We start from the raw sequence: 21,267 nt of genomic DNA, 5'->3' as shown, positions 1-21,267 counted from the left end.
TTCTCCAACAGTTAGAATACAGTACTGCTGCCAGCATGTCATTATCATTATTCAAATCTGTGTCTCCAACCAACAGCCTCTCTGATCCGAGGGAACCGGTCCAACTGTGCTCTGTTCTGTGACAACCTGGACTGGCTGGTCAGTAAGCTGGACCGCCTGGAGGCCTCCTCAGGTACTGTGCGCCTACTACTCACTTGTTCACACAGTAACTACATACGTACCACCAGGGATATTATAGCTAAATAAAACTAAAAGGGAAAAGAAACTCAGCAGTAGATATTTTGGCACTCGCAGCAGAGACCCGGCTTCGAATCCTGGGTATGGCATAAATCTTAGAGATTGCAATTTTCATTAACACTAGATTACACTACATTAAAGGCATTTGCGGTGTAGATTGGGGTCCCAGAGATAAAAATCATATCAAACTGGAAGCACAGGTCTCCGCCAGGTCAAGTAGGTTATTGTGGGGCAATGTTCGGAATTCAGTCATTATAAAAGTGAGTGAAATCTGTAAAAGTTGAGGGATTAATGTTGATGAAGTTATTGCACAGACACAATATGTTGATTTGTGGGAGTGTAGGTGTAGTATTTGCGTGATGTTTGGACAAAATCTGTTGGAGTAATAGCAAAACATATGCCTCCTGGTGGCGCTAGGCGGCCTGGCTGAGACAATAATGGGGGTCCATGTCCATTGAGAATCACTGCACACTTTGAGGTGGGAGATGAACACCAGAGGCTTGACTAACTGCTTCAGCTTAAAAGGTTCAACCCTTGAGGGGACAGTTGAAAGAGTCGTGCGCACAGATTCTAAGATCGTCATCCTTTGTCTGTGACCTTCCCTGTGTCTCTTCCATGTGTCACACGTATCAGACGCAAAACACAGAATGCGATCTCTCACCCTGCTAGCTCTGTCTTCAAATCCCTCCCCTCTGGGAGGAGATTCTACAGTTTTAGATGTAGGACATCTTGCCTCAGGAACAGTACATATCCTGAGGCTGTACGATACCTGAACTCTGATGCATACAAGCACTTTTAGCAGTAGAGCAAACATTAGCCTACAGGTAGTTAGCACAACTTAGCTGTCTAAAACACACTATGTTTAATTTGTAAGTGTGATAACTGTTTTTACTTATCTTATGTTAACAACTGTGTTGACATGGAAATAAAGTATTGAAACTGAAAAACGATTTACAACATTTTTGTGACGTTTGACATAGACCCAGTTTATCCCAAAAGTCACTAACTAACAAATAAACAATGGGTAATTCAATATTTGTGAAGCACGTTTTAAAAACAAATCTAGCATGACAGCATGGATCATACTAAACAACACGGTTAAAATAACGAATTATTATTGTTGTTGGTCTGTTCAGGTATTCTGGAGGTGCTGTACTGTGTCTTGATAGAGAGTCCTGAAGTCCTCAACATCATCCAGGAAAACCACATCAAGTCCATCATCTCTCTACTGGACAAACATGGACGTAACCACAAGGTTTGTCTTTTCATAGGACAGACAGACACACAATAAAAATCTGGAACATTTCAATGCCAAGTATAAAATTCATACCAGGAATGTGTTTTCAGTGCCACTGTAATGCTTAATTTGTAAGTTGTACGACAAAGTATAAATCAGGCTTAAGGTGTCATACTGTGTTTCATACTGTGGCCAGTGGTGGAAAAAGTACTCAAATTAAAAGTATCAATACTGCAATGTAAAAACACTCTGTTACAAGTAAAAGTAAGGTATTCAAAATGTTACTGGAGTAAAAGTACAAAAGTATTGGTATCAAAATGTACTTAAAGTACCAAAAGTAAAAGTACTCATTATGCAGAAGGTCCCCATTTCACAAGTTTTCAAATGTGTAAAATGCATAATAATCCTTTGAAAATAGCCGATCTACAAACTCACAACGCGTCACTTGTGACACGTTGTGAGCTTGTAGATCGGCTATTTTCAAATTGCCAAAGTATATGTACTGTTTGTAAGTGGTTTTGTAATAATAATCGAAATCTATAAAGTAACTAGTAACTAAAGTTTTCTTATAATTGTAGTGGAGTAAAAGTACAATATTTGTCTCTGAGATGTAGTGGAGTAGAAGTAAAAGTATTGAAATTTGGAAATACTCGTAAAGTAAAAGTACCTCAAAATTGTACTTAAGCACAGTACTTGAGTAAATGTACTTAGTTACTTTCCACCACTGATTGACTGTGGCAGTATGACACCAAATCAGACTGAAGGTGTCATACTGTCTCAATGTTCAGGCAGTCAGACACAATTTCCTCCTGTCTCTCTCTCTCTCCTCCTAGGTGTTGGACGTCCTGCGCTCTCTCTGTGTGTGTAACGGTGTGGCTGTGAGGTCCAATCAGAACCTCATCACGGAAAATCTGCTTCCGGGTCGCGACCTTCTATTGCAGACCGCCATCGTGAACTACGTAACCAGGTATTTGCACTTCTGTCGCTGGGGCACTAGAGGGCAGCAGGGCAGTACAGTTAGTCGAAAAACAGAATCCAGCAGGCCCTGGTCTTCCCTGATATGCAGGCACTGAATCCTGAGCAACAATATTTAGGATAAAATCTACTGTATATTGGCAGAGAACATTCTCGGTGTTCCTACAATTCCCATGATGCATTTCACAGACATGCACGGCCTGGCAAACCCATATGTTTTATGGCCACCATTGATCTCAACCTGATTGCGAAGTCCAGATCGCTTGCTTTATTTTGCCATAAACACAGCGAACAAGGACAATGTCACAACCATTGAGCGTAACGGCAAAAAAAACAGGAAGCATGTTGTATGTAGTTTTCACATTTATGGATATTTTCGGCACAATTTCAGCAATATTTCAGAATGTTATGGCTGCGAATCGAATGTTTGCCCTACAACACGGAAGTAATGTTGAAAATGATGTCAAAGCGAGGGATACAGCGTTTTCTCTGTTTCATCCTTCAGTGTGAGGCCCAACATCTTCCTGGGTACGTGTGAAGGGTCCACGCAGTTTAAGAAGTGGTACTTTGAGGTGATGGTGGACCACGTGGAGGCTTTCGTCACGGCGCAGGCCACCCACCTGCGTGTGGGCTGGGCTCTGACCGAGGGCTACAGCCCCTACCCTGGAGGAGGAGAGGGCTGGGGGGGCAACGGTGTGGGGGATGACCTCTACTCCTACGGCTACGATGGGCTCCATCTGTGGTCAGGTAAGTCCTAAGGGGATTGCAAGTTACAAGGGGAGCTGGGAATTGACACAACAACTGATGCAGTGATGCCCACACTGTGGGTCGGGGTCCGCTGGTTGGCCGTGAGGATACTGCAAGTGGGCTCCCAAATTTTAATGATTTTAATGATAATATGACATTAATTTGAATTTGATTTAAAGAATTGTTTTTTTCCTTTAAAACCTTGAAGAATTAGTTTTCATTGTTATGCCGATAAATAGGAACTTAAAAGTATACTATGTTAGTTCTATTGATCCAAGCTGGAACACAATCGATTGATTGATTATTAAAATCAATCAATCAATGTTTCTCATTATATATGTATTTTATATGTTGTTATTAGGGCGTCCTTGAAAAAGAGAGCTTGCTCTCGATGGGCTTCCCTGAATAAATAAAGGAAAAAGAAAAGAAAAGAAAGAAAAAGAAACTCCAGCTCTGAAAATGCATGCGGCCCGCCCATCTGACCCCTTATGTTCGGGGTTGCGAACGCTTTTGAGATTTTCAAGTAGGCCCTGATCTAGAAAAGATTGTACTGGTGTACGTGATAAATGTTGCTGTAAAAAAATATGATTAATCATTAGCCCATTAAAACCGGGAACGCATCTCTGTCATTTTCGATTTCTTTGGCTGTTCAAAAATAGCAGATATACAAGCTCATACGTTGAGCACCAAGTGCCGCACTATGAGCTTGCAGATCTGCTGTTTTTGAAAAATCATGAACATTTTTGCAAATCTTTGAATATAAAATTTTCAAAGCGATTTTTCTAAAATAGCAGATCTACAAGCTCGTAGCGCGTCACTCGGTGGTGCGCTACGCGCTTGTATATCTGCTATTTTTGAATAGCCAAAGTATAAAATAATGGTTATAGCTAAAATCTAAAATAACGCAGATAAGTTCCCCGGATTGAATAGGTTGACTAAAGGCTGAAATAATAATCATAAATGTTCTTCGTCCACCGCCCTTCCAGGCACCGTCCCTCGCCAGGTGGCATCCCCTGGCGCACACTCCCTGGCCGCTGATGACGTGGTGAGCTGCTGCCTGGATCTGAGCGTGCCCAGCATCTCGTTCCGTATCAACGGTCATCCCGTCCAGGGCATGTTTGAAAACTTCAACGTGGACGGCCTCTTCTTCCCCGTCATCAGCTTCTCTGCCGGAGTCAAGTAAGGGCCGACGGGCTTCACGTATACCAGAAAGTGTGGCTGCACAGTAAATCACCAAATAGATCAGATGATATATGTATATCGTACATGTCAGATTGTCGCTGTCAGGCGGAAAACCTTGTATGAAAAAATAAAACCCGTTATTTTTCAGTAAATGGAAAAAATTACCTGTGTTCCAGTGGATCCAATTTAGTTATTATTTAGTCATACATAATACTTTTCATTGGTTAAATATTTATAAAACCCACAGACAACCTGGTGTCCTTATTTTGGGCATGTCATTATGGGCACGTTGCATCACATTGCGATGGGCTGTGAGCTTTGTATTTTCACTACTTTTGTGCAACAGTGTCAATCGATGAAGTTTATGCCCCGACAGCGAGGATATCATATCATACCTAAGTGCCCTTGTGGTCAATCTTGTCGTGGACTTGACAATGCGTTCTTCACCCCTCAGGGCTCGCTTCCTTCTGGGCGGCCGACACGGAGACTTCAAGTTCCTGCCCCCTCCTGGCTACGCCCCGTGCTACGAGGCCCTGCTGCCCAAGGACAGGATGCGAATCGAGCCCATCAAGGAGTACAAGCACGACTTCGAAGGCGTCCGCAACCTGCTGGGTCCCACCCAGTCCCTGACCCACACGTCCTTCACGCCCTTGCCTGTGGACACGGTTCAGGTAAAAACCATCAACCACAATACAACATACAGTCAGTGGGTACATTTAGTACATTTACTCAAGTACTGTACTTAAGTACAATTTTGAGGTACTTTTACTTTACTGGAGTATTTCCAATTGTCTATGCTTTTACTTCTACTCCACTACATCTCAGAGGTAAATATTGTACTTTTACTCCACTACAATTATTTGAAAACTCTAGTTACTAGTTACTTTGCAGATATAAATTATTACATTATAAAACATACATTAACCACTTTTAACCACATTTTATACCAAGGCTAATTGAAAATAGCCGATCTACAAGCTCGCAACGCGTTTGTAGATCTGCTATTTTCAAACATTTTAGTACTTTTTTTACTTTTGTACTTTTACTCAAGTACATTTTGAATTCCGGACTTTTACTTGTAACAGAGTACTTCTACATTGCAGTATTGATACTTTTACTTAAGAAAAACATTTGAGTATTTTTCCCACCACTGCAAACAGTCAGGTTGATTCATATAAAGTAAGCTGCGTAGCCACCGCATGGCAGCATCTGAAACGGTCCATGGGAGGGATGGCTAGGGTCTCTGATAAGCCAGCAGGCTTTGTTGACACAATGGCCGTTGTGTATGTCATGGACATCAAATGCTAAAGTAAAGTATTCACAGCTATATCTCTCAAGACAGATTCAGAGCTCCGCAGCTGAATCTGTCGGCAACTCCCATTACAACATTTAGAGTTGTATAAACCAAGAGCTCTGTATTATAGTGACACAGCTCAGCCGTGAGAGTGATGAAACTATAACAAATCTGTTAGGGTAAAAAAAATTGTCCATCTGTGTGGTGTCAATGCTAAATGAACACTTAGGATTTTACTGTGGCATTATAAGCATTAAATCAGCAGTTCCAATTTTCTGTTTGCCTGTTCGTTGACGTACCTACCTGTGTGTTTGTGCTTTGTACCGTAGATCGTGTTGCCGCCCCATTTGGAGCGTATCCGGGAGAAGTTGGCAGAGAACATCCACGAGCTGTGGGCTGTCACACGCATCGAGCAGGGCTGGACTTATGGAACGGTGAGTAGATTAGTAACACCTCTGGACTCAGTCAAAGCTTATGAATCAGTTCTTCTTCTTTTTTTTACGGTGTGATCTAGAACAGCATGTATACAGTATGTCTGTCTGTCTGTATGGGAGTGCGCGCGTGCGTGTGTGTGCGTGTGCGTGTGTGTCTGTGTATGGCAGCAGTGATAATGTTTCAAACTGTCAGTTGCTGGAATGAGTAGCCTATCCTTTTCCTTATGTTCTCTTACAGTTCAGGGACGACAACAAGAAGCTTCATCCCTGTCTGGTGGACTTCCTGAGCCTCCCTGAGCCAGAGAGGAACTACAACCTCCAGATGTCTGCAGAGACCCTCAAGTGAGTGTGTGAGAAATGGTTTAGAATGCAAGCCAGTGATTCTCAACCTTTTTAATTGAAGAACCCCCAGTTTGATAATGCTTTAGGCCACAGACAATCTATATGAACAGTCTGCACTCACAAGGTGAATTTTCTTTGATTTTTTTAATTTACCGCAGCAGCAGTCATGACAAACAGCTACGAGCTTGTACTATATCTGCTATTTCTGAAAAGCCAAAGTATAAAATAATGGTTAAAGTGGATACACAGATGCGTTCCCGGTTTTAATGGGTTAATCAACTGACAGTACAGCACGCTCAGCTCAGGACTTCTGTCCCATAGTATTTAGGCCACAGACAAACCACTGGACCGATCAGCGCCAACATTATTGTGCACGCTGCTAGGAGGCCAAGGAAGTAAATCCATGAATATGTTAAAATATTTAACTTTTTAAATATTGGACTGAAACTTTGCCCAAAGGGCAAGGGCAACACCAGCTTCCACCCGGCTACCGTCAGACTGCTGAACAAGGCATGATCACCGCCTGTCATCAGGCTGATCTTAGACTTTTGCTCCTCCTCTTGGACCTACCTGCGGATTATACCAGTGTCAGTTACCTGTGGACTATGCGGTCGACAATCACTGACACTTTGCAGCTTAATCCCATGAACAACGCACAGTTTTTTGGGCTTTTTTTTTCTCGCAAGCAACGAACGTCCATAGCATATCATGTACAGTATGTATCTGCTGTTATGCTCAAGCACCTTTATGTCTTACATCAGGTACTTACAGCACCGAATAGATATCCGCTACCATGTGTAAATATGTACTGTAGATAATTTGTTTGTTTTTTATTGATCCCTCTTCCCCCTTGCCCCCCCTTATTCTTCTTCTTCCCTTTCTCTTATGGAAATAACCAAAAAGATGGAGCTTGCACAAAAACAAATTTCATTCACTGTTTTACACCTGTAAACCTGTGATGTGTAGGGTTGGGATACTTTGGGATTTTAACGATTCCGGTTCCTTAATGATTCACTCTTAACGGTCCAATTCCTTAACGATTCCCTTTAACGATTCCTATAGGGGTATTCTCTCAGAGTTACGGTGGTTTGTATGTTTGATCCAGTTCCTCGGATTTCGTCCGGTTCTGGATCCCAACCCCCTGGTGATGTGACAATAAAGTATTCTGATCGTGATTCATCTGTGTTGTCCCACAGGACTCTCCTGGCCCTGGGCTGTCATGTGGGTATGGGTGATGAGAAAGCAGAGGAGAACCTCAAGCAGATCAAGATGCCCAAGACGTACGACAACACCACACTTTAGCTGTAGTAGGTACTACATATAACCACAGCACTGCGTTTCTTCTGTTACCTTAACGTGTGCTCGCCTCTCCTCCTGCAGCTACGTGATGACTAGTGGATACAAGCCCGCCCCGCTGGACCTGAACCACGTCAAACTGACCCCCAACCAGAACCAGCTGGTGGAGAAGCTGGCGGAGAACGGGCACAACGTGTGGGCCAGGGACCGCGTGAAGCAAGGATGGACCTACAGTATTGTGCAGGTAAATATGTCCACTTAATTTTAATCTATTCTTTTTACTGTTTAGTGACATTCTGTCCTTTCTGGGAACTTTTGGTGGCATAAATGACATCACCGTCATTGCTCTATTCAAGTGACATTTTGCTGTTGGTTGCACCAGCATTATTAGTTCCAAATAATGAACTTTAATTTAACACTTCACTCGTTTAAAGATAATGTTTCTTTATGCAGGACATCTTGAATAAGCGTAACCCTCGTCTGGTTCCCTACGTCTTGCTGGACGAGAAAACTAAGAAGACGAACCGAGACAGTGTCAACAACGCTGTCCGCACTCTCATTGGCTACGGCTACAACATCGAGCCTCCAGACCAGGAGAGCAGTAAGTTCACCTGAGATTAAATGGTACACCATGAGATAGAAGCAAATACATTTTGATTGCCAGTGTAATTTTGCCTTTAGCTTCACAGTGGTAAATTATAAACAAAACAAAACAAACCAAACCAAAAGCCAAAACAAAAGTCTCCCTCCGTCAATGCAGCAGGTCATGGCCTTGAAGATGGCCGTGGGGACAAGGTGCGCATCTTCAGGGCGGAGAGGTCGTACGCAATCACCCAGGGCAAGTGGTACTTTGAGTTTGAGGCGGTGACCACGGGGGAAATGCGAGTTGGCTGGGCTCGGCCCAATGTGCGCGCAGACGTCGAACTTGGATCAGACGAGTTATCCTGGGTTTTCAATGGCAACAAGGTCAGTCATCCACGCTAGCTCCATGTGGGTATGGTGTGGTCGCACAGTATTTGAGATATGTACTGCATTATATAGCATATTATGTTCTGTGAATATGTGAATGCTTTTTTGCTGCATAAACTTGTTAACTGCACTTGAGATTTCCATTTGAAATGCAATTACATTTTAAGCTGAGATTTTGACCTTTGACCTGCTCCAGGCCCAGCGCTGGCATGTTGGCAACGAGCCGTTTGGTCGCCAGTGGCTGTCAGGTGACGTCGTGGGATGTATGATTGACCTGACTGAAATGATCATCATGTTCACCCTCAACGGAGAGATGCTCATCAGCGACTCGGGCTCGGAGATGGCCTTCAAGGACCTTGAAATCGGCGACGGTAAGGAGAATAAATCATCATTGATTATACATGGATCAGTTGCAAACTGTAGGATCATAAGCGTTGTCTTATTTTCATATTGAGAGCTTTGTGTGATATGTTGTTATTGATCTCACACATCCCACGGTACTGTGTCCACTGGAAACTTGGTAGCATTTGTTTTTGCAATGTTACTGGATGCACAGGGACTGGGCTTGCCAGTCTATACTAGCTCATTCCCTCATTTCGCAGTAACTGTAGTGGCAATTTCACATTGGAATTCTCGCTTAGTTGCTTATGTATGCTTTGATGTACCTTTGAGGTAAATAGATAACATTTGTTACTTTGATGTGTCCTCCCACAGGTTTCATCCCAGTGTGTACCCTGGGACTGTCTCAGGTTGGCAGGATCAACCTCGGCCAAAATGTCAGCAGCCTGCGTTACTTTGCCATCTGCGGCCTGCAGGAGGGTTTTGAACCCTTCGCCATCAACATGAAGAGGGACACCACCATGTGGTTCAGTAAAAGCCTGCCCCAGTATGTGCCTATGCCTGTCGATCACCACATCGAGGTAAATAGACCCTTTAGACGGCTAATTTAAAGCAAATATTATTTGTAACTTTTGTGTCAACCAATGTGCCTGTGCACTCTCAGGCCCTCAGGCTCTTTAAGCTGTCCGAGGTTGAGGAGAAAAAAAAGGGGGACTGTACTTTGGAATGGCCTCCCACAGATTGTATTGTTTTATATTTTTATTTAATGTTTTTTTATCCATCCCTCTGTTATCCTTGTTGTTGTTTTTTCAATTTTTTGTTCTTCTCCTTCTGCCACGATTTAGCAAATTCTCATGAGATGATAAATGATAGAGCCATGAAATTGTCATCAATCATTGGAAGTTGTGTGCATTACTTACACAACAAATATAGCAATTGGCCCGATGAGGGCCCTATAATTAAAGTTTTTGTTAGTTATTTGTTGTTTATTTAACAGGGGCCGTGTACATCACAAGTGGAAGCTCTTCGACCATTTATCTTTCTCTCTTTGTCTTTGCACAGGTGTCCCGTGTAGATGGGACGGTGAACACCGCCCCCTGTCTGACGCTGACCCATAAGACCTTCGGCTCGCAGAACGCCAACATGGACATGCTGTTCCTGCGGCTCAGCATGCCGGTGGAATTCCATGAGACCTTCAAGGTCGTGCCTGGCAGCACGCCACTCACCCGCAGCCTCACCATCCCCGAGGAGGAGGTGACCGTCATCCGCGAGCCTGACACGGAGTACGAGATGCTGCAGAAGTCGGCCAGCCGCAAGGAGCAGGATGATGAGAAGAAGGAGCCCTCCGTTCCCAAGGACGCGATGGCTGAGAACGAGAAAGACACCATGTCGGAGAAAGGCAAAAAGAAAGGGTGAGCGTGCGTGTGAACGTGTGTTGTAAATACCACCCCCTGATTGACCGGTGTGTCTTTGTTGAATGCTGAATACTTAATGTGGGCCTGTAGTGTCAAGCCCTTTGAGAAGTGATTCAAGTTATTTTAAGTTATAATCGGTAGTATGACCTGTTCATCTGCTAGAAAGAATGCGGTGGCGTGTAAATTAAGCTATGCACAATTGCATTGAGTTGACTTATCTCTAAGCGGGAAGCGAATGCAGAAGTGTCTTAAATCTGCATTCTCTCTCTCTCTCTCTTAAACCTGCATTCTGTCTCTATCATTGCAAAACACATTTAGATTCTATGTACCGGTATGTCAATGGGGAAATTACCCTACTTTTCACTTGATTTATTACTTCAGTAAACATTTTCATAATTAATTTATGTTTTCAATCGCTAGGATCACTTTTCTGTATTCAGCCAGCAGATGTCTGCTCAGGTGGCTCAGAGTGCATGGGGTTAGCTGTTAGGGGATACATGTCTTGAACCAAGGGTCAAACTAGTGACATTCCGATTCCCCACTACCCGCTCAACTACGGCCACCCCTAATTCTGGGAGTGTCTAATGTTATTAAGTGTTGACAACATTCTCTGTACTTGTTATGTATATCTGGATCCTATCAGATTGTTCCAAAGGGCAAAGAAGGTCGCCACGACAACCATATCCCCTCCCCCTCCCCCAACAATAGTGACTCGGTTGAATGAGGACGTCGTCCCCGATGACAGAGATGACCCTGATACCATTATCTTCACGACCACGGTGAGCAGCCTCCTAATGTCATCCCCTTCCACAATTAAAAAAAAACACTCAGGTGTGCTTTGAAGTTGACAAAAAAAAACAAAAAAAAACATTGTATGTCTATACATGTATGTACTATATATTTCTGAGAGGTACTGTATTTCTTTTCTGACTCACTCACTGTTCCGTTTTGGTCTTCTTTGCATAGTATTACTACTCTGTGAGGATATTCGCTGGCCAGGAGCCTCCTGGTGTGTGGATAGGCTGGGTCACACCTGACTACCATCAGTTCGACCAGCACTTCGACCTCTCCAAAGTACGCAACGTCACCGTGACCGTGGGAGACGACAAAGGCAACATACATGACAGGTCAGACGTCATTCCACGTCGGATAACCAACCAAATTTGTCTCTGTCTGTTTGTCTTCAGTTTACCCCCACTTTCATTAGGCCATGGACCCCCATTATATGATTCTGTCCTAGGGACCCTGATATGAAAGGATATCTTTTCACATTTAGTCAAAAATGTCAGCATTGATTGAGAAATATATTCATAGTTTTGATATTTGACAGTGGTGTAAAGTAACCAAGTACATTTACTCAAGTACTGTACTTAAGTACAATTTTGAGGTATTTGTACTTTACTTGAGTATTTCCAATTTCCAATACTTTTACTTCTACTCCACTACATCTCAGAGGCAAATATTGTACTTTTACTCCACTACAATTATTTGAAAACTTTAGTTACTAGTTACTTTTCAGATATAAATTATGATATCACAAAACATACATTAACCACTTTAGCCCTATTTTATACCTAGGCTATTTGAAAATAGCAGATCTACAAGCTCACAACGCGTCGCACCGCGACGCGTTGTGAGCTTGTAGATCGGCTATTTTCAAATATTTTGTACTTTTACTTTTGGTACTTTAAGTACATTTTGATGCCAATACTTTTGTACTTTTACTCAAGTAACATTTTGAACAGAGGCCTTTTACTTGTAACAGAGTAGTTTTATATTGTGGTATTGCTACTTTTACTTAAGTAAAATATCTGAGTACTTTTTCCACCACTGATATTTGATATGGTTCCATTCTAATGGCCATGCATGCATGTTTTTATATGTAACTATTTCAAGTTAATTGAATCATAGTTAAATGTAACTACTCCTCATATGGCTGGGGTCCTCCTGGAACCCTTTTACGGACCCCTGGGGACCCCACTTTGAAAAGCGCTGTCCTAACTGTCTCTGCAGTATGAAGCACAGTAACTGTTACATGGTGTGGGGAGGAGATCTGGTCAGCAACCAGACGACACGTTTCAGTCAGGAGGACATGGTGGTTGGCTGCCTGGTTGACCTGGCGACCGGTCTCATGACCTTCACAGCCAATGGAAAAGAGATCAACACTTTCTTCCAGGTGAGGACACAATCAGATTATTTTCTGTCAATGTTTATTTTTATTCCGGGACTCCACTAGACTAGAGTATCTTTGATGATGATTTAAAACTCCTCATATATCTTATACTGTTCAGCCTCTGTCTGAAACAATCTTTATCGGCTCCTGTCTCTGTAAAGATCCCCCTTGAAACCTTTATTTAACCAGGTCAGATTATTATGAATTGTTTGTGTGTGGTCATGTGGAGATGGTATGTTCCGATGTGGAGATGATTTACTATGTCCCGATGAGAAGGTTGCATGGTTGCTGTGGATTAAGGCGCTACATGAATGCAGACCATTTACTACAGTATGTACTGGCCTCGATTCTGTATCTAGTCCATCCTTCTGTTATTTAACCCCCCCCCCCCCCCTCTCTCTCTCCCTGATGTGGTGTTCAGGTGGAGCCCAACACAAAGCTGTTCCCTGCTGTCTTTGTTCAGCCAACCAATAATAACGTGGTGCAGTTCGAGCTGGGCAAACTCAAGGTCACAAGATTTCCTTGTCTCTCACACAAACATGCACTCACCCACGCACACGCACACACGCACGCGCACGCACCCGCACACGCACACGCACCCACCCACACACACCTTCTCCTTGTCTGTTCTGATTCAACAAAATTATAAGATGAGGTGTAATTCTCTATACAGTCAATGGTAATGGTTTGAGTTACTCTTGCTTTCACATTCATGACTGTTTTATCAAAAGGTTTTAACCCATTAAAACCGGGAAAGCATCTGTGTCTGTGGCTGTTCAAAAATAGCAGATCTACAAGCTCATGCCGCACTGCAAGCTTGTAAATCTGCATACATTTTTTTTTTAAACTCAAATCTTCTCACAAATCTTCTCACACATAAAACATTTTCAGATGGGGGGTTCCGAGGCCAAATACATATAATTTTGGGGGTCCTTGGCACGAATAAGTTTGAGAACACTTGTGGATTCGGCCTCAGGTCTTAATGGGTTCATTTGTACCTCAAATATTTGGCTTTGTGCCATGTTCAAAAACAGCGGTTGAATTGTCTTTCTGTCTCCCATGGTTTGGCCTCTATCAGAACATCATGCCCATCTCGGCAGCCATGTTCCGCAGCGAGCGTAAGAACCCGGTGCCCCAGTTGCCTCCTCGCCTGGACGTCCAGCTGCTCACGCCGGTCATCTGGAGCCGCATGCCCAACGACTTCCTCAACCCGGAAGTGGGCCGAGTGAGCGAGAGGCTGGGCTGGTCGGTGGAGTGTGTCCAACCTCTCACCATGATGGCCCTGCACATCCCTGAGGAGAACAGGTCAGTTTGCTTCAATTTATTGATCTAATTATTGAAATAACTGAACACAATTAATCTAAGTAATCAATAGAATAATCGCTTAGAAAATAATGAATAGTCGCAGCCCTACTTTAATTGCTAACATAGTTCACATAAACATTTTGTCTCCATTTGTTTCCCCTTACACCCCCACCCCCCAGGTGTATTGACGTCTTGGAGCTGGCCGAGCGGCAGGACCTCATGAAGTTCCATTTCCACACGCTCATGCTGTACTGTGCCGTGTGCGCGCTGGGCAACAACCGCGTGGCCCACGCCCTCTGCAGCCACGTGGACGAGTCTCAGCTCTTCTACGCCATCAAGAACGCCTACCTGCCCGGGCCGCTCCGCAGCGGCTACTTTGACCTGCTCATCAGCATCCACCTGGAGTCGGCCAAGAGGGCGCGCCTGGCCACCAACAGGGAGTTCATCGTTCCCATGACCCTGGAGACCCTCACCATCAAGCTGTACCCCGACGAGGAGAAGTCCCATTCCCTGCCTGGCGTGGGTCTCACCACCTGCCTGCGGCCCAAGAACCACTACTCCCCCGTCGGCTTTGTGGGCACGGACCCCGATGTGTACACCCTTAGTCCCATATTCCCACTGCAGGTAAGAGACTGTGTGCATATTCGGGGTGGAAAGTTAACAATAACCACCAGCCAAATGGATGTAAATGTGTTTTTGATTATCTGTAAGCTTGAGTAACCAGGTATAATTTTAGAGGTTCTATCCTGTTCTATAGGAATGAATGCAATGTTGATTTTGACAGCAAATATTTATTTAGTTTTAGTCATAGTCTTTTGAATACAATTCCATTTAGTTTATTAATATTAGTAATATTAGTCATATTTTAGTCATCTGAAATGTTTTAGTTTTTGTCTGGTTTTAGTCGACTAAATATCATAAGATTATAGTCAACTAAATCTACAGTTGATTTAGTCGACTAAAATGTATTTAGGCAGTGTCTTGCTACTGAATGACTCAATGACTGAATGAGCTTCTGTGTCTGTCTCCCTTATGGGATTATAAGACACCGAAAACACAATTAATAACACATTACATTCTCTTCTCAATAACTGAAAGCTGCACGCTAAAACACAGTTTACACAAAGATAGGAGAGCAGTTAAATACATTGCCTTATTGTAATTATTTGAGATAAACACAAACATTTTTGCATAATTGTCAGAATTGTTTCCATTCATCTGTTGAAAAATTGCAAAAACAGCCAGTCTACAAGCTCACAAGGCGTCGTTAATTAATCGCAATTATTTGCATGGCGATTAATCGTCGACTTAACCCATTAATACCTGGAACGCATCTGTGTCACTTTTAGATTTCTTTAGGCTATTCAAAAATAGCAGATATACAAGCTCATAGCGCGGCACCGAGTGCCGCGCTACGAGCTTGTAGATCTGCTATTTTTGAAAAATCGTGAAAAAAGAAATGTTTAGATTTTTTTCCAAAAACTGTTAGGATTTAGATTTTTTTTAAAGAATCGCCTCAGGTCTTAAAGGGTTAAATGACGGTGACAACTCTGTGCCGTGTCAGGAGCTGAAGACCATCGCCAACGCCATGCTGACGGAGGCCGTCCTGGACGGCAGCCAGGCCATGAGGGACCCGGTCGGCGGCAGCGTGGAGTTCCAGTTCGTCCCCATCCTGAAGCTCATCAGCACCCTGCTCATCATGGGCATCTTCAACGACGAGGACACCATGCACATCCTCAAGATGATCGACCCCAGCGTCTTCGCCAAGAAGGAGGAGGAGGCGGCGGCGGCGGGGGAGGCGGTGGAGGGTGGCGAAGCCGGCGCCAAGGAAGAGGGCGAGGAGGAGGAGGCGGAGGACGAGGGCATGGGTGAAGAGGAGGAGGAAGAGGAGAAAGAGCCGGAGGGGGAGCTCAAAGAGGAGGGAGACGGAGAGGAAAAGGAGAAGGCAGAGGGAGAGACGGCGGAGGAGGAGATGGCGGTGGTAGAAGCCGAGGAAGAGGAGAATCCGGAGGAGGGTCTACTCCAGATGAAGCTGCCAGAGTCAGTCAAACTGCAGGTCAGTGTCTTATACTACAGGATATGGAATGTTTCTTTCTTTTATTATCTGCTTCCTTTCTTCCTTTATTTTTGTCTTTCCTCCTTCCTTCTTTCCTTTTTTCTTTCTTCCTTCCTTTATTCCTTACTTCTTTCCCTCTCCTTCCCCACCCTTTCTTCTTATCTTTTGTCCCTTTTCTGTCCCCTTTCTTTAATTCCTTCCTTCCTTCTTCTCTTTGTTTCTTCCATCATTCTTTCGTTCTTTCTTTAATTCTTTGTCTTTCCCTTTTCCTTTTCTTTCGTGTGTTAGACCCCAACAGCTGCTTTCATCTGGCCCACACAGTTCCTCCTGCGATTGCTAATGTCATTGTAATTCCTATATATTTTGATGTGTTTTGCATGTTATTTAACCCATTAAAACCGGGAAAGCGTCAGTAGATTTAGATTTAGATTTTTGCGTTGGCTATTCAAAAATAGCAGATATACTATCTGCTATTTTTGATCTTTTTTTTAAAAATCTTGAAAGTGTGAGAACTACTTATCCAGAAGGCATTTGTAGAATCGGCCTCAGGTCTTAATGGGGAAGCACATGAAGAATTGTGCTCGTGTTATCTCCAAACAACTCAATCCTCTCCTCCTCTGCCGTCATCCTCAGATGTGCACTCTGCTGCAGTATTTCTGTGACTGCGAGCTGAGGCACCGGGTCGAGGCTATCGTGGCGTATTCAGACTCCTTCGTTGGCGAGATCCAGAGCAACCAGCGCGTGCGCTACGCCCAGCTGATGAGAGCGTTCACCATGTCGGCGGCGGAGACGGCGCGCAGGACCCGCGAGTTCCGCTCGCCACCACAAGACCAGGTACGGTGTTTGGGAATGCATTGAACTCTCCGGTTAGAAGATTTTTTTGTAAAATTCGTCAAACCTTTGATAGAATAGCATATCTACAAGCTCTCAACGCGTTGTGATACAACGCGTCATGAGCTTGTAGATCGGCTATTTCCGAATAGACAAAGTATAAAATTGGGCTTACGTGTTTTTTTGTAATGATAATCAAAATCTATACAAAGTTACTTGTAACTAATGTTTTCTAATAATTGTAGGGGATAAAAAGTGCAATATTTGCCTCTGAGATGTAGTGGAGTAGAAGTATAAAGCCTTGAAAAACGGAGATACTCAAGTAAAGTACTGTAAAAGTCCCTCAAAACTTTACTTAAGTATTAGTGCTTGAGTAAATGTTCTTAATTACTTTCCACCACTGCTCCTAAATATGTGTCTCGCAGCATTGGAAGTCGAGTTTGCTGTTGATACAATGTATACAATGTGTGTGTGTGTGTGTGTTTGTGTGTGTGTGTGTGTGTGTGTGTGTGTCCAGGTGGTTCTGCTGACCAACTTCAAGCATGGTCCAGATGAGGAGGACTGCCCCGTGCCAGAGGCGACCCGAGAGACCCTGGTCTACTTCCACAATGACATCCTGCTGCACTGCGGTGAGGAGTACCTGCTTACTGTACACTGTCTGTCTCTGTTTACAATGTTAGGCTACCAAAAAAGAAAAGGAAAATCACATTAAAATCTTAAGTGTTCCCCACCAGTGGGCCCCAGGCCTCAGGTTGAGAATCACACCAACACAACAGGAATACAGCTAGGAAGCTACACTACAAAACCCAAACCACTGCAAGGATTTAATGAACCCTTTTAAAAACAAATCTGTCCTTCAGGTATCCAAATAGAACAGGAGGCAGAGGAGGAGAAGGTGGACGCCTCTCTGACAGGAAGACTGCTCAGCCTGGTGGACAAAGTCAAGAACTTCCGCAAGGTGGAAGAGCCAGAGCCGGAGCCAGAGGAGGAGCCTAAACCCAGTAAGTAAAGACCGATGTCGCTTCGGGCGCAAAATAAAAGGTTCAATAACGTGTTTTCAAGTGACACAATTTCAGCATTGACCCGCGTTGACTTGAGTGAAGCGGTTTTGTGACGAAGTACTGTATAAATCAAGCTTTGCAGTCAGACTGGCTGTACCGTTTTATCACGATATCTACTTAATTAGACACACACTACATTATATGAACCAGAGTTTGTACAAGGGAATTTGAACGTTGTTTATAAGGGCAGAAATGTGCTTGAATTTTGGATTTGAATTTATTTTATTTTGATCAGTATATTAGTCATTGTATATTAGTCATTGTAACCTGCACTGACAAAAAAGGATCCCATCACTGTTAAAGCAGTAAATTATGCTGTGTTCACACTAGCAGCGAGCAGCGTGCGTCCATGTCTGGGAGCAAAGAGTGAGAAAATTACCACGGAAAATATAAAGGCTTGGGTTAAAAAGAACAGGGAACTGGCTGACAGCAAGAATTAGTTTTTCCCTAATTACAAACAAGCAAGAATTTAGTGGAGAGAGACGTTGAGTGGAAATGGTGAAACAAAAACATATGATTGATTGACGCTTCACTGCGCCATTTGAGCGCTGCAAAAAGTTTAAGCACCGCTCAACTTTGCGTTCGGGCATCAGTTTGTATCTTCATGTCGCTGGCTTCTATTCAAAATGGCCTCTAGCCGGTCACTTTGTCACTGCTGGTGGGCATGCAGCATTAGAGGTACGGTGTCACTTGTTGAGTTAACATGGTATTTTACTGAAGCTCCTTAAAGATGGACAAACCTGTACAATCCTCCCTGTCTGGATTCCCTGCACCCAGGTTCCCTCCAGGAGCTGATCTCCCACACCATGATCCACTGGGCCCAGGAATCCTTCATCCAGAACCCAGAGCTGGTGAGGATCATGTTCAGCCTGCTCCACCGACAGTACGACGGGCTGGGAGAGCTGATCCGAGCCCTGCCCAAGGCCTACACCGTCAACGCCATTTCCGTCCAGGACACCATGGAACTGCTGGAGTGTCTTGGCTGTATCCGCTCTCTGCTCATCGTCCAGATGGGGCCTGAAGAGGAGAGGCTGATGATCCAGAGCATAGGGTCAGTGTCTGCTCCATGGGCTGTAGCCCAGCTCCTTTATGATATACTAGTGGAGGTTATTAGGAGGGAATGAAAATGCTGATTGATTGATTGATTGATTGATTGAGCACTTTATTGAAAATGAATTCAAAATGATAATAACACAAGAAAGCCCTTGTTGTCCTTGTGGTCCTTTATTATATAAATTATTATTATTATTATGATGATTATATTATTATTATTATATTATATTATATTATATTATATTATATTATGTTATATTATATTATATTATATTATATTATATTATATTATATTATATTATATTATATTATATTATATTATATTATATTATCTCCGCCAGGCTGAAGGCAAAGGGGGAAATTATGTTTTCGCTCCATGTGTCTGTGTCTGTCACTAGTTTTAAATTTTCGGGGGAAAAAATTAAGTCATAAATAATGAATAATAGATTAACACATACAAATGTGGCTCAAGGTAAAGTACAGAGTGTAAGACTGTGTAGAAGGAAAGATTATGTGATTTAAAAAACGATGCAACCTCAACTTCTAGCTTAGGTCTTACTTCTGTTCTGTGATATAATGTTTTTATTTAATTTCCAGGAATATCATGAATAACAAGGTGTTCTACCAGCATCCCAACCTAATGCGAGCCCTGGGGATGCACGAGACAGTCATGGAGGTCATGGTCAATGTGTTGGGAGGTGGAGGGGACTCCAAGGTAACATTAACACTCCCTTTGTCTTTATTTAGAAAGACAGTATGAAAGCTGAGAAGGAGACAGTGTAGGACAGACAGAAAGACAGACAGACAGACAGACAGACAGACAGACAGACAGACAGACAGACAGAGTAGGAGAGACAGACAGTGTAGGACAGACAGACAGACAGACAGACAGTGTAGGAGAGACAGACAGACAGACAGACAGACAGACAGACAGACAGACAGACAGACAGACAGACAGACAGACAGACAGACAGACAGACAGACAGACAGACAGACAGACAGTGTAGGAGGGAGAGACAGACAGACAGACAGTGTAGGAGAGACAGACATTGTAGGAGAGACAGACAGTAGGAAAGCTGAGGAGACAGTTTAGGAAAATGAGTATGGAAATAAGTGGAGAAGAGAGTGCACAAGTTAAAGCATCATAATGACGATGGTAAGGTAGGAAGGGGGAAAACACCCCTGAAATATGTATTTTCACAAATGATTTCTGTTAAATTAAAAGAAATGTCATGCATGTCTTTATCAGGGCGTGTTTTAAGTGTGTGCATTTAAAACAGACCATTAGAGCACATATAAGATACGTAATTAAAATAAATAAATAATGTATCTCACAATGTCATTCACTCGCTCTCCTCAGGAGATCCGGTTCCCCCAGATGGTGACCAACTGCTGTCGTTTCCTGTGTTACTTTTGTCGCATCAGCCGGCAGAACCAGCGCTCCATGTTCGACCACCTCAGCTACCTGCTGCAGAACAGTGGGATAGGCCTGGGTCAGTCTCAGCTCCAAAGCACTAATCCATACCATTGCTGTATAGAACAATTGTTTTTATTTCTTTACTCCCTTCTCTTGATGTTGCTTAAAGCAGTGGTTCTCAAACGTTTTAATTTCAAGGTATCCCAGTTTGGTATGCATTAGGTCACGGTCACGGACCCCCATAACTGTGAGAGTGTACAAAATTGAATGGATCGTAAAGGTCCATTTGCTTCCATTTGAACACACTCTTGAGACAAAATCTGACTGTCAATTATTTTGCTGGGGACCCCCTGGAACCCCGTCAAGGGTACCCAGACCCCACTTTGAGAACCATTGAGTTGAGCGAATTGGGTGAATTCGTGGTAAGAATTATGAATAGAACTTGGTTTAGATCTAACTTGTGCTAAATGCTGCAGGCATGCGTGGCTCCACCCCCCTGGACGTGGCTGCTGCTTCCTGCATCGACAACAACGAGCTGGCCTTGGCTCTTCAAGAGCAGGACCTGGAGAAGGTTGGACAAAACACAAAAGAAGAGACAATACACTTCTGCACCTCTGACAGCTTTTCCTGTGTCTCTAACAAATTATATATACATACTGTAGATAACAAGAAACAGAACAAGAATCAAAAACGAATAAAACAAGGATTTTCATGATTCAAATAAAAAAATTGCAAAAGTAGCAGATCTACAAGCTAAAAAAAACGTGTACGAGCTTGTAGATCTGCTACTTTTGATACTTTTATGTGACGCTGTAGTATGATCAAGTAGGGCGTTAATTTACGGCAAAGGACATACAGGATGAAATTATACTTTGTCGCACAAGCGTGTCACTGGATAAATATA

The 21,267-nt window shown here is 43.3% G+C and overlaps 1 protein-coding gene across 1 annotated transcript in view; it reads left to right on the top strand.

The window, feature by feature from the left end:
- ryr1b (ryanodine receptor 1b (skeletal)) overlaps positions 1–21,267 on the top strand; it is a 135,826-nt gene that overhangs the window by 39,299 nt on the left and 75,260 nt on the right. Inside the window, exons 15-43 of the mRNA XM_080429605.1 lie at positions 77–172; positions 1,374–1,492; positions 2,308–2,441; positions 2,955–3,196; positions 4,183–4,375; positions 4,833–5,049; positions 6,002–6,106; positions 6,345–6,448; positions 7,645–7,728; positions 7,829–7,988; positions 8,198–8,345; positions 8,505–8,710; positions 8,910–9,084; positions 9,428–9,633; positions 10,115–10,464; positions 11,111–11,246; positions 11,434–11,594; positions 12,481–12,643; positions 13,062–13,148; positions 13,719–13,945; positions 14,125–14,569; positions 15,510–16,001; positions 16,635–16,835; positions 17,350–17,461; positions 17,693–17,833; positions 18,671–18,944; positions 19,544–19,661; positions 20,307–20,439; positions 20,840–20,934. Of these exons, the coding sequence (XP_080285731.1) occupies positions 77–172; positions 1,374–1,492; positions 2,308–2,441; positions 2,955–3,196; positions 4,183–4,375; positions 4,833–5,049; positions 6,002–6,106; positions 6,345–6,448; positions 7,645–7,728; positions 7,829–7,988; positions 8,198–8,345; positions 8,505–8,710; positions 8,910–9,084; positions 9,428–9,633; positions 10,115–10,464; positions 11,111–11,246; positions 11,434–11,594; positions 12,481–12,643; positions 13,062–13,148; positions 13,719–13,945; positions 14,125–14,569; positions 15,510–16,001; positions 16,635–16,835; positions 17,350–17,461; positions 17,693–17,833; positions 18,671–18,944; positions 19,544–19,661; positions 20,307–20,439; positions 20,840–20,934 (5,324 nt within the window). The remainder of the gene's footprint in view (positions 1–76; positions 173–1,373; positions 1,493–2,307; positions 2,442–2,954; positions 3,197–4,182; positions 4,376–4,832; positions 5,050–6,001; positions 6,107–6,344; positions 6,449–7,644; positions 7,729–7,828; positions 7,989–8,197; positions 8,346–8,504; positions 8,711–8,909; positions 9,085–9,427; positions 9,634–10,114; positions 10,465–11,110; positions 11,247–11,433; positions 11,595–12,480; positions 12,644–13,061; positions 13,149–13,718; positions 13,946–14,124; positions 14,570–15,509; positions 16,002–16,634; positions 16,836–17,349; positions 17,462–17,692; positions 17,834–18,670; positions 18,945–19,543; positions 19,662–20,306; positions 20,440–20,839; positions 20,935–21,267) is intronic.

This window comes from Gymnoscopelus braueri, assembly GCF_963280865.1.
Source record: "Gymnoscopelus braueri genome assembly, chromosome: 5".
In the NCBI taxonomy this organism is placed as follows: Eukaryota; Metazoa; Chordata; class Actinopteri; order Myctophiformes; family Myctophidae; genus Gymnoscopelus; species Gymnoscopelus braueri.
Note: the sequence above shows the minus strand (reverse complement) of the source record. Positions and strands in the feature narration are given on the sequence as shown.